This window comes from Triturus cristatus, chromosome 7 (genome assembly GCF_964204655.1).
Source record: "Triturus cristatus chromosome 7, aTriCri1.1, whole genome shotgun sequence".
Taxonomy (NCBI): Eukaryota; Metazoa; Chordata; class Amphibia; order Caudata; family Salamandridae; genus Triturus; species Triturus cristatus.
Genome location: NC_140590.1, coordinates 1137699164 through 1137713801, shown reverse-complemented (window position 1 = coordinate 1137713801; position 14638 = coordinate 1137699164). Strand labels below are relative to the sequence as shown.

Here is a 14638-nt window from a genome sequence, read left to right as displayed (position 1 = left end):
CCCCCAAACAACATTGTACCCTGAAAGGGCAACCTCAAAGCGCATGCTTTCTGCGCAGAGTCCGTCTTCCAGTCCTTAAGGACAAGACTGCGACGGGCAGCCACACAAGCCCCCCCGGACAGAGCAGAAGCACGCACAACGTCAAAGGAGACATCAGACAGCAGCTCCACCTGACGCTCAATCTGCTCAAGCAAACCAGAACAGTCCGTGGCATTATCCATCGACTGATAGAGAGACTTCAGGTCAGACAACAGGGACTGCGACACATAAGTCCCGTAGATGCCCGCCCTCAAGGCCAGGTGGGAACCAGAATACACCTTACGGAGCGCCACATCCGCCTTCTTGTCAACCGGATCTTTCAGCACAGCGTCCTCAGCAAGGGAAGTACGCCCCACCAAACTCGCCACAAAAGAATCAATAGGAATCGAATCAGGCAGTTCAGTAGCCATATCCTGCAGAGGATAGAGTTTCGCCATGAATCGCGGAATCAGGATGCGATCAGGATCAGCCCACTCGCGTTTCAAAACATCTTTGATGAAGGGATGGACAGGCACATCGACAGTGGCAGCACTCTGAAACTGTCGCAACAAAGGGCCCCTAGAGGTACTAGGCGCGTCCCCGTCAGGGAACCCCATGTTCTCCTTAACATGCTGCAAAATACCAGCCATAGCATCCTTGTCCACATATTTCCCTTTCAACTCTTCATCCCCCAACCACGCAGACTCATCGCCACTGGAGTCCGAAGAAACAGGAGCAGGGCACTTGCGACGGGATCCAACATCCCCCATCTCCGTCAAGGTTTCCCTGATCAAGCGCTTAATATGCGCATCAGCACCAGCATCACGGCGCCTGGACCTGGCAGGGGAGGGAGACCTGGAAGCACTAGAAGAAGAGGAAGACCTCTCCCTGTGATGACGCTTTCTGGAATGTTTCCCCATCGCCAACAACACACCAACCACCGCCAAAACACAAGGAAATAACAACCGCTATGCGGTACTCACCCCCTCAGCTCGTTTTAACGAGCCACCTCCAGCCGGGAACCTCGAGGCGCCTGACTTCCGTCCTCAAAGCCCTAAACCGGAAGTCAGGCAAGACGAAAACCCGGAAGAGGAAGGAGCCACAACCAATCGGAGCAGCTCGGCCGCGCCCCCTAGCAAGCCCGGCAGGCCAGGAGGGGCGGCCATCGGGCAAGGAGAAAGCCAACGCGGTATTACACCGCCGCGAGGCCCAGAGACATGAAGAAGCCCGCGCCACTCCCCCCAAGCCCGGCAGGGGGGGAGAGGACATCCACGGAGGTCCGCCGGAACCTGGAATGAGAACCAGCAGCCCCCAAGTAAGTCCAGAAGAAGGCAGGAGCGTCCAGCTCCTGCCGCGTCCACACTGTCAGTAAGACAGAAAAAAGAACAGGAGGAATGCTGGGACGGTACTCCTTAAGTACTCCCAGTGGGAGGGGGAGGGGTAGGTCCAGCATTCCTTCGTTCTTTTGTCTGTCATTGAGATAGTAAATCTCATTTGTCACTGACGGTGTCGAGGACGGAGGGACCTGGGGGTAATGGTGTGCGGGATGTATGTGTGTTGGGGGTGGGATGTGGGTCAGCACAACAAGGAGTGTGGACATATGTGTAACCTGAATTTAGTTAGCACTTACTACCCTGTGTATTTTGGTGTACTTTGTGCACACCTTGTGTTTTTTCGTTTGCGTGCGTTGCAATGTGTTTTGAGATGTGCTGGTGTGCCCTGACATCCTGTGTGCGTGTTCCTTTCTCGTGTGTGCTGTTGTGAACTTCTTGTGCGTACATGTTGTGTGCGTTGATAGGTACTTTCTACGGCAATGTGTGTTGGGTGTGTTCTTTTTACAGCATTGCACTGTGGGTACATGACTGAAACATGTGTTAGGGTGTGGTTTTGTGTGTCTGCAACTGTTGTATTGTGCGTTCGCACGGTTGCGTATTATGGCATGTGTGCTTGTGTGTATGATTTACGTACGTATTGTGCTTCCCGTTAACATTGTCGTGTGGAGTTCAGTGTGTGTGGGTTGGTAAAGTGTACGTACCTCGTGTGTTTAGGTGCATGCACCGTAGCGTGGGACACATTTGTCTTTCGTGTGACTAGCACACCGTGTGCGTGTCGACCTCTCGCGTGCACACGGTGTGTGTTCACCGGTATGCGTGCTGTTTGTGTCTGTGTGAAAAGAACACAAGTGCGGATGGCGGGCCGCGTTTGCTGTGAGTCCTGGGCCACGCATTCTGAATTCTTTGCATAAACACCTAAAACAGCATCTCCGGACCCCCGCGGACCAGGCGCCTCCTCGTCGTCGCACGAACCGGAGGTGTGACAGTCGCCGGAGAGCTGTTGCCGCTGCAGCCCTTCCTCGTTCTGTCACCTAGTAGGGGGCAACTGGTGTGCGTGTTTGTTTGGGGCGGGTGGCAGGGAGAGAGCCTAAAATATCCGCGCTCCAGCTTCTGCAGGAGGGAGAGGGGACGCGTGTCCTCTCTGAGGCAGCAGACGTCTGATCCGCGCGCCGATCTGTGTGTGCCGTGGATGTCTGTGAGGGCCCTGCGCGTCAGTCTGCCTTTCAAAGAGCATGTCTGTCATACATGTGCCACGGGCGTCTGCGCAGTGTTTGTCGTGAAAGCAATAGTACAGCTGTACTGGGTGTACCGGCCTGTCACTCAGCCAGTGTGTCTGTGATTTAAGTTCCCACTGGAGGTGTATCCAGGGCCCTAAGTGGGTGAGAAAACTGGGGCGTCTCTGAAAGAGGCGTGGCCGATGTATTTAAGGGCGTGGCTTAAAAAACACATAAGCTACAAATCTGTGCTTAATGTAATGTGCCACCTGGCTGGTATTTTGTACTTCCATCGTTGCATCCAGATATTTGATCCAAGAAGTAAAATTATGCCTACAACAAGCCAGGACTATTGCCTTTGTCAATGCTTGTTAGTTGAATAAAATAAATAAGCAACAACTATGGCTTTGTTGTATATGATATCGAAAATGCTTCCATTCGGAAATGATTAGAGTGTGAAAGAACTACGAGTCTCTTTAAAGTTACATCAAAAGCAGTGAAGGGGGGCACTGCTGCAGAGTTTCGATTTTTTTCACCGAGTGTGAGGGCAAAAACGGAGAGCCCGATCGGGACCCGTCCCAGCACCTGCTTTTTAGAACTACTGGTGCGGAGCACCGGCAGGACCCGGCCCACTTAAAGCCCTGGCTGTATCTGTCTCTCATGAAGCACCCCTGTGAAATGGTGGTTGAGGTGTGGAACACTCTCAGCCCCTCGGTGAATGTGTCTGTAACTATAGTATGGACCATTGTGGCTACACTATCGGTGTCTCCGTGAGTGTGTATGTCATGCAAATTCCCAGTGTGGCCATATCCGTCTGACTGCCAGTGGAAGGGTTTATACGCTGTGGGCCAAGTGTTGGTGTGTTCCTGTCTCTCCCTCAGTGAGTTGACTGCAGTGTGACTGCTTTCAGTGTGGCTGCACTACAATGATTCTCAGTGAGTCTGTAAGGCAAGGCACTCAAAGTTTCCTCATCTGTATGATTCTGTGTGTGTGTCAGTTCTCTTTTGGCGCCTTGTGGGTATGCACTCACAGTTTGTCTCCCAGTGAGTGTCTCTCTGTTTTGTGGACCAAGTGTGGTTGTGACTACCAGCTTCTTAGTGACTATGTCAGTAGTCAATTTACCCAAAACAGTTGTGGCGGTCTGTTTCTCAGTTACTGTGCCTGTAAAGTGTGTCCCCTGTGGTTGCACCTGTTGTGGTCTTACAGAGTGTGTCTGTATTCTGTTGACTCCGTGTGAGTGTGCTGGTGTGCTTGTCAGTGACTGTGTCTGTAATGCGAGGTCTGCCAGTCAGTTTTCACTGAGTGTGGTTGTATTCTGTAGGTCCATAATGGGTGTACAAGTGTGTGTGTCTATCTCTCTCTCTCCCTCTCTCTCTCTCTCGCTCTCTCAGTGCGTGAGAACGCATCATGTTGTCTGAGTGTGGGAGTGCGTCAGTCTCTCAGCGAGTGGGTCTGTTTTGTGATTGTCCGGGGCGAGTCGTAGAAGACTTGTGTAGAGTCGTGGTGCATGCGGAGTCCCATAGATACACAATATTGAATTTTAATGATATCGTCAATGACATCTTTAAGCTGGCATTTCCTTACCAGAGATCAAAGATGGACCACGTGCCCCTTTGAGAGGAAACTGAAGGGATCACCAGACCTCTACTTTATGTCACCAGCCATGGAAAAAAATGAAAATATATGCAGCACTCAACTCTATCAAAGATAAAAGACAGGACTACCCCTGAGTGGCAAGGAAGGTATCAAACTGGGAAGGAGGATTTCTTCACTATCCCTAAGGTGAGGAGTGAGCTCATCAGATGTATGAGGTTTCCTACTGGAAAAATAACAGACTGGACATCTGATGTGGAGACAAGTGCAGCAGTTTTTGGTGGCCCTTTCATAGGATCCCAACACCTGAGCATGTGTACTGTCTTTTTTTTGCAAACGGCAGGCTTAGCAAACCTTGACTTTTGATCACAAAAGTAGCAGGCTTCCTTCTACTTTTAAGGCTCTGTGTAGACCTAATATGAAACTTGAAGTAGTTGTGATGTTATATTTAATATAATTGCATGAGGGTACTTGTGAGACTAAATCTAGGTTTGTTGTTCCTCCAGGCTGCGTTATGTTGCCTACTAGCAAGAAAAACAAGCATTGGCATAGCCAATAGGTCTCGCCTTTGGGACCTTATAAGTGTTTAGCCATGCAACAGTTGTATAACTAAATACTTGTAAGGTCCCAAAAGCGAAACCTATTGGCTATGCAAAGCGGCCGTGCGGCCGCGAAAGTGAAAGTGATCGCGATCACGATCAAACATTAAAGCGGCGTGCGGCTGCGAAAGTGAAAGTAATCGCGGTAAAGCGCGGCGCGCGCGCCCGCGCACATGCACTGTAGCTCTAGGCTGGCCTGGTAGCACTTTTTGGAGCCCTCTCAATAAGTCTCGCAAGACCAGCGCATGCGCTGGTTCAGGCGAGACCTAAAAGCTAGAGAGTGCTCCTGAAGTTAGCTAGTGCTGTGAAATAGTTATTCGTTCACCAGCCACATCTGAATCTGCCACTCCACTACTACCTAGAGCAGAATTGGGTCATTAGCATTTCACGGTTTCTGAGCGGAAAAGGTATGAATAGATGTAAAGAAGAAAACACCACTACGTTTCATCAGTTTTTGGCTCTATGATATAAGCCCCGGTAAAACAAATGTCAACTTGTTTCAACTGCTACTATGTTTTTATTGGTCTTCATCAGGAAATATCTCCTCTTCTAGAATGTGTGTGCCACAAAAGTTGTATACCCTTAATAGCAGACTGGAAGCACAGCCGCTTTGGTTTTGATGTTCCCCATTTAATGGGAGCCCGTTCATGTTTACCTTTAATCCATACCATGCAAACAGAAAGAACTACAGTTAATCATGCTGTTTGGCAACACAGACCTCATACTGGCAGAAGTTCAATAATTCATCCTTTTTGATATTTCCCCTCACTGTATTGCAAGAAATCCCAAAGTACTGACCAGGCAAGCTCAATGATCATCCCCCAGACCCCTAAACTTTACCCTCGAGCATCATCTTTCATCTTCAGATGCCATAATTTCCTGCCACTATTTCATCCTCAGCTTCTCCGCCAAACCACCCTCCCCTACCGACAGCCTCTAGCAGAAACATTGCATTCCTTTATTAAACTTGCCACTCGTCTCCTTCTTGCTTAATTGCAAAAACCTCAGTCAAGAAAAGTAATAAGTTGGTGCGTTCTGTGGAAACATTCACTGGAGGCTTCACACCTCTCCTGCCAGGTGAGAGTGTCCAGAAGTAGCTGATAATTGCATGCTCAAAATAAAAGGAAGGGGGGGGATGAAAGCAAGGGAAGATGAGAGATGGGTGCGAGGAGTAGAAGGCCGAAAAATAGGAGGAGGAGAGGGGTGGGAAGAAGAAAAGAAGGGGAAGAGGATAGGAGAGGTAAGAGGAGAGAATAGTAGGAGAGAAAAAGAGAAAAGATGGTTGAGGAAAGGAAAATGAAGAGGAAATAAAGAGAGAAAGAGGGGAGGGAAGAGCAGAGACATTGCTGCGAGCGGGTGTTTGGGGGTGTTACCCCCTTAGTAGTAAATAGTTGGGTACAAGTGCTTTCAGTTGGGTATGGTGAAGTGTCTGTCGGATTTCACCTGCAAGTTTTTACACGCCCACACGGACAAAAACACACAGACACTCTCAGGTGTCTCTTTTGCAGGCCTTAAAGAAATGTTGATTAGTTTGAATTATGTTGTGTTTTAAGCGTCCCTAAAAGTCCGCCCCCTGCTCTCTTTCCACTACCCCTTGAGCCCACATCATGTCCTGCTTCTCATATAATGTGTGTTAACAAGATATCCCAGCGCGATTGTTGGGAAATCTTAAGCCCCCCACTATCTTATTGACCAGGCTACGCCCCTGGAGAAGAGGGGAGAAGAATGTGATGTGAGAAAGATTGAAAAGTTGGGTGAGGAGAAGGAAGAGGAAGGAAAGAAGGAAGAGGAAAGAGAAGGGAAGTGAAGAACTGGAGGAGACAATGAGGCGAGACAAAGGGAAAGGGGAGGGAAGAGGAGAGAGGAGAGAGGGTCGGAGGAGAGGAAAACTGAAAAGAAGGAAGGCGGGAGAGCAGGGAAAGAAGAGGAAAGTGAAGCTAAGATGTAAGAAGGATGGAGGGGAGCAAGAGAGGAGACTAATAGGGTACAATGAGCCCGGACGGCAATTAAGGGTTGCTAAGGGTAGCCCACAGGCTTGCCCTTGGGTGTCCCTGGCCCTGCCCTTGCTTCCTTTGGCTTAGAGGGCCATGAAGCTACAGGATGAGAACGTACAGGGCTCTAAGGGCCATCTCTGCATTCCATAGGGTTCTCTCTTTGCTATTTAACTACCAATAAGAGGCTATTTAGAGGCTAAGGGAAAGGCAGTCAACTAACTCTGATGTCATCAGGTGTCAAAGGGTGCGTTCAGCTACATTTGACATGGAGAATCAGCCTCTATGGAAACAAGATGAGTGGCGAGATGTGATGGAAGAGCAGGAGAGAAAGACTTGATAGAAGAGAAACGCACTGGAGGAGAAGGAGAGCAACTGGCATGCCAGGAGGAAGAGCTGAAAAGAGAATTGTGGCAGAGGAGGAGAAGCAGCAGTGCTTAATTTGTAAAATAATAAGTGCCAGGGTCCGGACCAGGAGGCCACCGCAGCTTGCACCACCCATTGCCCCGTCATCGCTGACGATGATGGACCCAAAACAAATATTAGCCATCTCTATTGCCTGCAAGTGCGGCAGTTCAGATTATTCCAGGTCCCCAAAGCTAAAGGAATGGCTGGGGAGGCAGGCATTATTTTTTTTTAATGTATATTGTATTCATAAACAACCATTGTTCTGCTCATCTCTAAATTAGATGAGCGGCGCCAACATGTGGCAGAGTGTCATAAGTGTGGTGATGACAATTAAGTGGCGGTGCCGAGCACCGGAAACCACCAGCTCAAATTAGCACTGGGAAGCAGAAAAAAACAGGAGAGCTAGCGGGGAAGGTGAAAGGAGCAGTGAAGTAGGCATGAGGAGAGGGTGAGAGAGGGAGTGCAGGGAAAGAGGACACTGGAAAGGAAGTGAAGAAAACAAAATACCCATAGTCAGTGTTGTAATTGAGCAGGTACTGTCCGGTTTCCGGTACTGAGTACCTGCACTTGTTTAATTTGAGGTGGAGAGTACCTGCACTTCTGAGACATGGTGCAATACATTTAATGTGGGAGTACGGGAACTTCTCAGGGGCAAATACGTCCTCTAAATAGTGAGTACTTACACTTCTATTTTATAGCCCGCCGTAGCGGGCTATACCGGAAGGCTCGGGCCTTTAACTAATTAGCGGGACTTTAATAGCCGGTATAGCCCAGCTACGAAGGGTTATAAGGCTATTAGAACATTCTGCCACTAGAGGGCAGAATGTTATAACAAATAAAACAAAGGCCTCTCGGAGTTCGAGGGGGTTTAAATCCCCTCGGCCTTTGTAAAACAACATTGGAATGTTGCTTTGCGGGCTTTTACCGGCCCGTAGAAGCTCAGAGCACTCTATTGTATTCAAGGGAGTGCTCCACATTCCAATGTTCTAATTCCATTTAAAGCACAGCTGTAGATGTAAAGGAAAGCATGGGGGCAGAGGAAAAAGAAATAGAAGTGGGTAGCAACAGGATGGGGGGTAGGAAGAGGAAAGTTGCAAAAGCCTTGGTTAGGTTCTGCGCGGTCCTGGTGTTGCTTTAGTGCGACAGGTCATGACTGAGCCACGTCAGCAGAAGTATGGGTGGGTATCAGAGCTGCAACCGCATGGCCGCTGCAGGCGATGCTTTTAGTGCCAAGGGAAAGGCACTTATGACTAGAAGTAGGCCCCTTGCGTGAAAAATAAATACAAATCTGCAGAATTATTTTCCTTTTCATGCAGGGAAAACAAGATCAAGTCTATGAAACGATAATCAAAAATCTAAAACCAATACAAAAATAATTAGAAAAAGATAGCGAATTGCAGGTATATTAATGAAAATTCCTGAATGTTTAGCAAACAAGGAGAATAAAATATATGGGGCCTGATTCATAAAGAGCCTTCACAGCCGTGGTGGGATCTCTGAACTCGTGGCAGTATCGCCGCAATGAGAAACTGTAATGTGGAGATCCCGCAATGACGGCGGAGCCCCCGCCACCAGTGCGAAGGATCTTTGGGGATTGGGCCCATGGGGTCTCCGTCCAGCTGGTTGTGCACATTTCTCTTCAGCTGCAGTTTATGCGTCCTGATGCCAATTTCGCCATCCCTCCTGTGCATCTCTCAACAGCGTCTGTGTCCCAGTCCAGCACATATGTGCCCTCACACACCCAGGGCTGGACTGGGGACCAAAAGCGGCCCTGGCAAAACATGCTCAAACCAGCCTTTCTCTTCTCGTGCTATCTCTTGCGTTCGATCCAACAATGTCATTGTCAATCTCTCTCTCTCTCTCTCTCTCTCTCTCTCTCTCTCTCCTCCCTCTCTCTCTCTCTTCTCCCTTTCCAATTGCTCCCTCTCCCTCTATACTTCTCTCACTCTCTTTCTCTCTCTCTCACTGTCTTGAAGCCCCTTTGTGCCTACCTGCAAGTAATCTCTGGGAGCTGGGGAAAGTGATTTCCTTACTTTCTGATGTCTTACACTCTTTCACTCTTCCCCGTAATTCAGGAAGATACAAAATCTGCAGGCGATCTAAAAAAAATCAGGAATCTGTGGAAGATTTGGAAATATCCAAAATCCACCAGGAACTAAGAACTTGGGGCAGATCTAAGAACTATGTAGAAAACTAAGAAATCTGTGCTTTCCACAGAAAAATATGTACTGCACATTTGGACTGTGCCAACACATGCCTTGCAGCACTACAATGGCAGCGTGCGATGGCCTTGAAAGCATGCAAAGCCAAAGTTCTGTGTTTACCAGTCTGTTTTCCAAGGCGTGTCACACATGATTTTAGATGATTAAGATAAAAACCATATAGATTGACTGACTAGTGATCTTATGGATATCTAGATGATGCAATTCATGGTCAAGTGGTGGATCACCTCCTCTCAACATCTCTTACCTGTGTTCTTGTCCGTGCTGTGCTCCGTGACGTGGTCAGGCTGATGCACCCACTCCCCGTTGCACTTAAAGTAGACCTGGGTGGCTGGAGTGGCCTCGCAGGCCAGGGTCACTGGCTTGTTCTTCACAATGTAGACATCACTAGGCTCCACCAGGAAGTGCGGGAGCAGTTCCCCTGAGGTCGAACCAGCTCCTGCACCTGCTGGGGCACCGGGGGCCCCTGGTAGTGGGTTGGCAGCCATGGCATTCGGCTGGGCGTCTGTAAACAAAAAGAGAGATAATGGTCAGAATAAGAGTTGTAAGGTCCAGCATCAACATCTTTAATACAGATTCCAAGCAAATGGACAAGATTTCAGTGGTAAAACTAATTAATTCATATTTTTGGTGGTATTGTAAGTTTAAAGTCTTCAAAGAACATCAAAATCAACTAAACTGTTCATGAATCATACAGACCTGAAGATTTTAGGGTCAGAGCAGCCATTTTCTACCAAGCATGCTACCCTATATATGCCAGGATCCCAGGGCTAAAGCAACCTTTACCTTTTAGGGACTGTGTCCCTCTCAGTCAAGCTAACATATAGAGACAGGGAATCAAGGGCTGAAGCAGAATGCCCCTTCCAGGCATCCTACAGTACCGACATAGGGAAAGACTTCCCGCTGATTCATGCCATCATCCCTGGGGTAACAAGCGCTATATAAATACAAACCTTTTTTCCCTCTTCTATCCTTCCGCTATCCTTCTGAATCCAAACAATTGACTAACCTATCCACCACTTAAATCACTTTCATATTTCACTATACTAATTCAAAACGAATCCTTTATGGGTTCCGGAGTAGCGTGCTACTCGCTGAAAAAGCGCTTTGACGCCTCGTCAGGGGTAGTAAGCACTACAGAAATGCAATTACAATACAATACAATCCAGATATATGGAATCGAGGTCCAGATCAGGCTGTTTTGCCCTTGCACTGGCATCCTACAGCAGAGACCGAAGGAATCTCTGGCCCAACCAGCTTGCTTTTGGCATAACGCCTAACACATACAGAGAATCAACAGTTCAAGCAGGCTTTCGTTTCCGAGTACCATCCACACAGATACAGGACTTCAAAGCCCAACCTTCGGGATTCTCACAGACATATCTCAAAACACATATAGAGATTGCATGACCTAATTATTCGTCTGTCCCGGAGCTGAACTCTTCTGGAAAAAAAGCCACGTAAGCTTCTCACTGCTGGACACACATGACAGAAAAACGCTAAACCTCAGACTGGTCAGCTCAAGATTAATCAAGCCTGTTGACTTCAAGAGAAAAAAAGCATGAAGGAAAACGACCAACCTACTCCGCTCAACTTAAACTGACCAAATCTCAGAGCCTGGCCATGTTTCCTCATCTGTAAACCAAGCCCACATCGTGAGAGAACCTCTTCGATAGCCAGTTGGCCCTTACCCAATCTCCTACCATACACAATTTCCATTATTGTAACATGATGATCTCACGCCTTGGGAGCCTTCGACTCCAAGTCAGCACTGCAAAGTACCTAAAAAAGGCAGGAGGTGCACGGTCCGTAAAACCTGTCCTTAATGAAATACAGTTACAGGGACTCGAAAGGTCAACCATTTCCTCTATCCCAGGCATGTTACTGGAGCAGCATAAAGTTGGCTCTATCCTCATTATTATTGATTAGGCCACATATGTATATTACGGCCTTATGTATTCATGAGATATAATGTAACCTGCAAGAGAGAAGTGCACTCAAAGCCACATACAAAGTGTATGTGCTCTGTAATCACGACATTTATAAACATGCGTGTCTAATGCTTTGTTTTAGTAATAACAAGTCATAGTTCAAATGCATTTATAAGAAAATGTTTTGCGCCGCTATGCAATGGAATATGTATACATGAGAAATGTATTATAGCTTTATAGCCCGCCGTAGCGGGCTATACCGGCTATTAAAGGCCCGCTGCAGCGTTAAAGGCCCGAGCCGAAGGCGAGGGACTTTAACAAAAGCAGCGGGACTTTAATAGCGGTATAGCCATGCTACGAAGGGCTATAAGGCTATTAGAACATTCTGCCACTAGAGGGCAGAATGTTCTAACAAATTAAACAAAGGCTTCTCGAAGCTCGAGGAGATTTAAATCCCCTCGAGCTTCGAGAGGCTTTGTGAAAACATTGGAATGTTGCTCTGCGGGCCTTTACCGGCCCGTAGAAGCACGGAGCACTCCATTGTCTACAATGGAGTGCTCCACATTCCAATGTTCTAATTACTCTTATAACGCGACTGTTCGTATATTAGCATTTATTCAGTTATAATGTGTATGGACGTTTTTCCCTAGTTAACTTGACCAACGGCCTTAACATTTGGGTTTTGCAAAGTTTAACCCTCAATGTGAACGTTCTCTTGGACTAGTGTTTTACTCCCCCCTCCAGATGCCTGGTACGATGACCTAAAGATGGAAAGAAGGCTCCTTTGTGTGAAACTGATAAACTAGCGAGAAGGGAGTCAAGGATGAAAGAAAATACGAACAGATGGGGGGGTTTACTGTCTGTGTGGAATAAAGGCATAAATTCAAGGTCGTCTAGAGATATGTGGATCAAACGAGAAAGAGTTGCCGACATGTTTCCGAAACATACATCTAAGAAGAAGGAATTATGACGGTGTCTTGTTAAAGAGAGTATTGTCTGCAGGTGGTCTCTAATTGGGTCTTTGATAATAATTTAGTAGGGTCTTTGAGAGTATCACTAGGCAACGCTTGTGACTGCGCACTGCACGCTACGCTGAGACTTCTTAGGAGAGGAGAGGTTTAGGCCTCTGTGCCTTACCCATCTATGCTTTATTTCAGTTGTATGGCTTTATGCTATGCAACACTTTAATATGAAACTTCTCCTGAAGTTTCATGCTGACACCTTTCTCTTTATCATGTGAATCTAGTCAACGCCTAGTTTAGCATCTCATAGAGAACCTTGATTAAAGATTTTGAAATCTCCATGCAACATAGATGGAAAAATCTGACTTTTCAATCCTCTTATTCTGTTGTGGTTTTGTACCATCATTACTGAGGTTCTCATTGGTTATTTGCTATTGAGAATTAACTTGTTTGTAGAGTTGAAAGTCCACTGATAATTCTGTATTATTATCCAATGTTCTTGAGATTGATTTATATTACGCTGACTTTAAATTTGTAAAAAATGCATGCTTAATCTGATTTGCCGACTTAGAGTTTTACTGCGTAGCCAAACGGGTTGCACTGCATTTTGAATTTGAATTGAAAACGAACTCCTTTATTCCTTAAGCTCCCTAAAAAGATCAGAACTAAGGCTGAGTCCTTCCTTATTTGTGTAGGCCCCCCTAAAAGTGACATGTCTCCGGTTGTAGAATTTAAAAAGCATAGGACTAGCCTGGCCACTATCCAAATCAGGCAGTTCCCAGGTAGAATAGAGGCACAGATTCTGGTTCCATCGCCTCTCACCTCCTCTGACGGATCATATAAACCAAGCAATTAAGATGTTGCAGTGCCGGGGTTTTGTATTTGTCACAGCAGCATACATGCCAATACTTAATACTCCTGACTCAAACGGGAGACTCATGATTTTATAAGCCAAAAAGGGCTTTACATTTTGGGAGGAGTTAAATATAGCACAAACTCGATCCAAAGGTATCAGAGCGCATTACATGAGCACCAGTTGCGTTACAGACAGACACATTCATTAATTGTTTGGCACAGCTTGATTAAGTGATTTACCCAGAATCACAGGATGTTGAGCGTCCCTGCCGATACTTGAACCCTGTGCCCCAGCTTTAAGCTTGACCGCTCTAGCCGTAAGCCAGTCTCCTGCCTGAAATTGTCTGCTCCAATAGAAGTCTATGGGGAAATTACATTCCTCAGATATGTTTTTCAAAAATGTTGCAAGGGTGTCTGCACTGCAGTGGCGATTGTTTATGTGAAGGAAGGAACACCTGGAAAGAACAAAAAGCGAGGAGGAATTAATGATTTCTCCTTGTATCGCCATTCTAGTCTATGGTGTTAGAATGGTGCTGTTACAGGGACCCGAAAGGTCAACCATCCTCATTATTATTGATTAGGCCACATATGTATATTACGGCCTTATGTATTCATGAGATATAATGTAACCTGCAAGAGAAAAGTGCACTCAAAGCCACATACAAAGTGTGTGTGCTCTGTAATCACGACATTTATACACATGCGTGTCTAATGCTTTGTGTTAGTAATAACGAGTCATAGTTCAAATGCATTTATAAGAAAATGTTTTGCGCCGCTATGCAATGGAATATGTATACATGAGAAATGTATTTACTCTTGTAACGCGACTGTTCACATATTAGCATTTCTTCAGTTATAATGTGTATGGACGTTTTTCATTAGTTAACTTGACCAACGGCCTTAACATTTGGGTTTTGCAAAGTTTAACCCTCAATGTGAACGTTCTCTTGGACTAGTGTTTTACCCCCCCTCCAGATGCCTGGTACGATGACCTAAAGATGGAAAGAAGGCTCCTTTGTGTGAAACTGATAAACTAGCGAGAAGGGAGTCAAGGATGAAAGAAAATACGAACAGATGGGGGGGTTTACTGTCTGTGTGGAATAAAAGCATAAATTCAAGGTCGTCTAGAGATATGTGGATCAAACGAGAAAGAGTTGCCGACATGTTTTCGAAACATACATCTAAGAAGAAGGAATTATGACGGTGTCTTGTTAAAGAGAGTATTGTCTGCAGGTGGTCTCTAATTGGGTCTTTGATAATAATTTAGTAGGGTCTTTGAGAGTATCACTAGGCAACGCTTGTGACTGCGCACTGCACGCTACGCTGAGACTTCTTAGGAGAGGAGAGGTTTAGGCCTCTGTGCCTTACCCATCTATGCTTTATTTCAGTTGTATGGCTTTATGCTATGCAACACTTTAATATGAAACTTCTCCTGAAGTTTCATGCTGACACCTTTCTCTTTATCATGTGGATCTAGTCAACGCCTAGTTTAGCATCTCATAGAGAACCTT

The 14638-nt window shown here is 46.5% G+C and overlaps 1 protein-coding gene across 2 annotated transcripts in view; it reads right to left on the bottom strand.

Moving 5' to 3' along the window:
• Nucleotides 1–14638, bottom strand: part of UNC5A (unc-5 netrin receptor A) — an 841139-nt gene that overhangs the window by 404163 nt on the left and 422338 nt on the right. For both annotated transcript variants that reach the window (XM_085618304.1, XM_085618305.1), the window contains exon 2: nucleotides 9627–9884. In XM_085618304.1, coding sequence (XP_085474430.1) covers nucleotides 9627–9884 — 258 coding nt within the window. The remainder of the gene's footprint in view (nucleotides 1–9626; nucleotides 9885–14638) is intronic.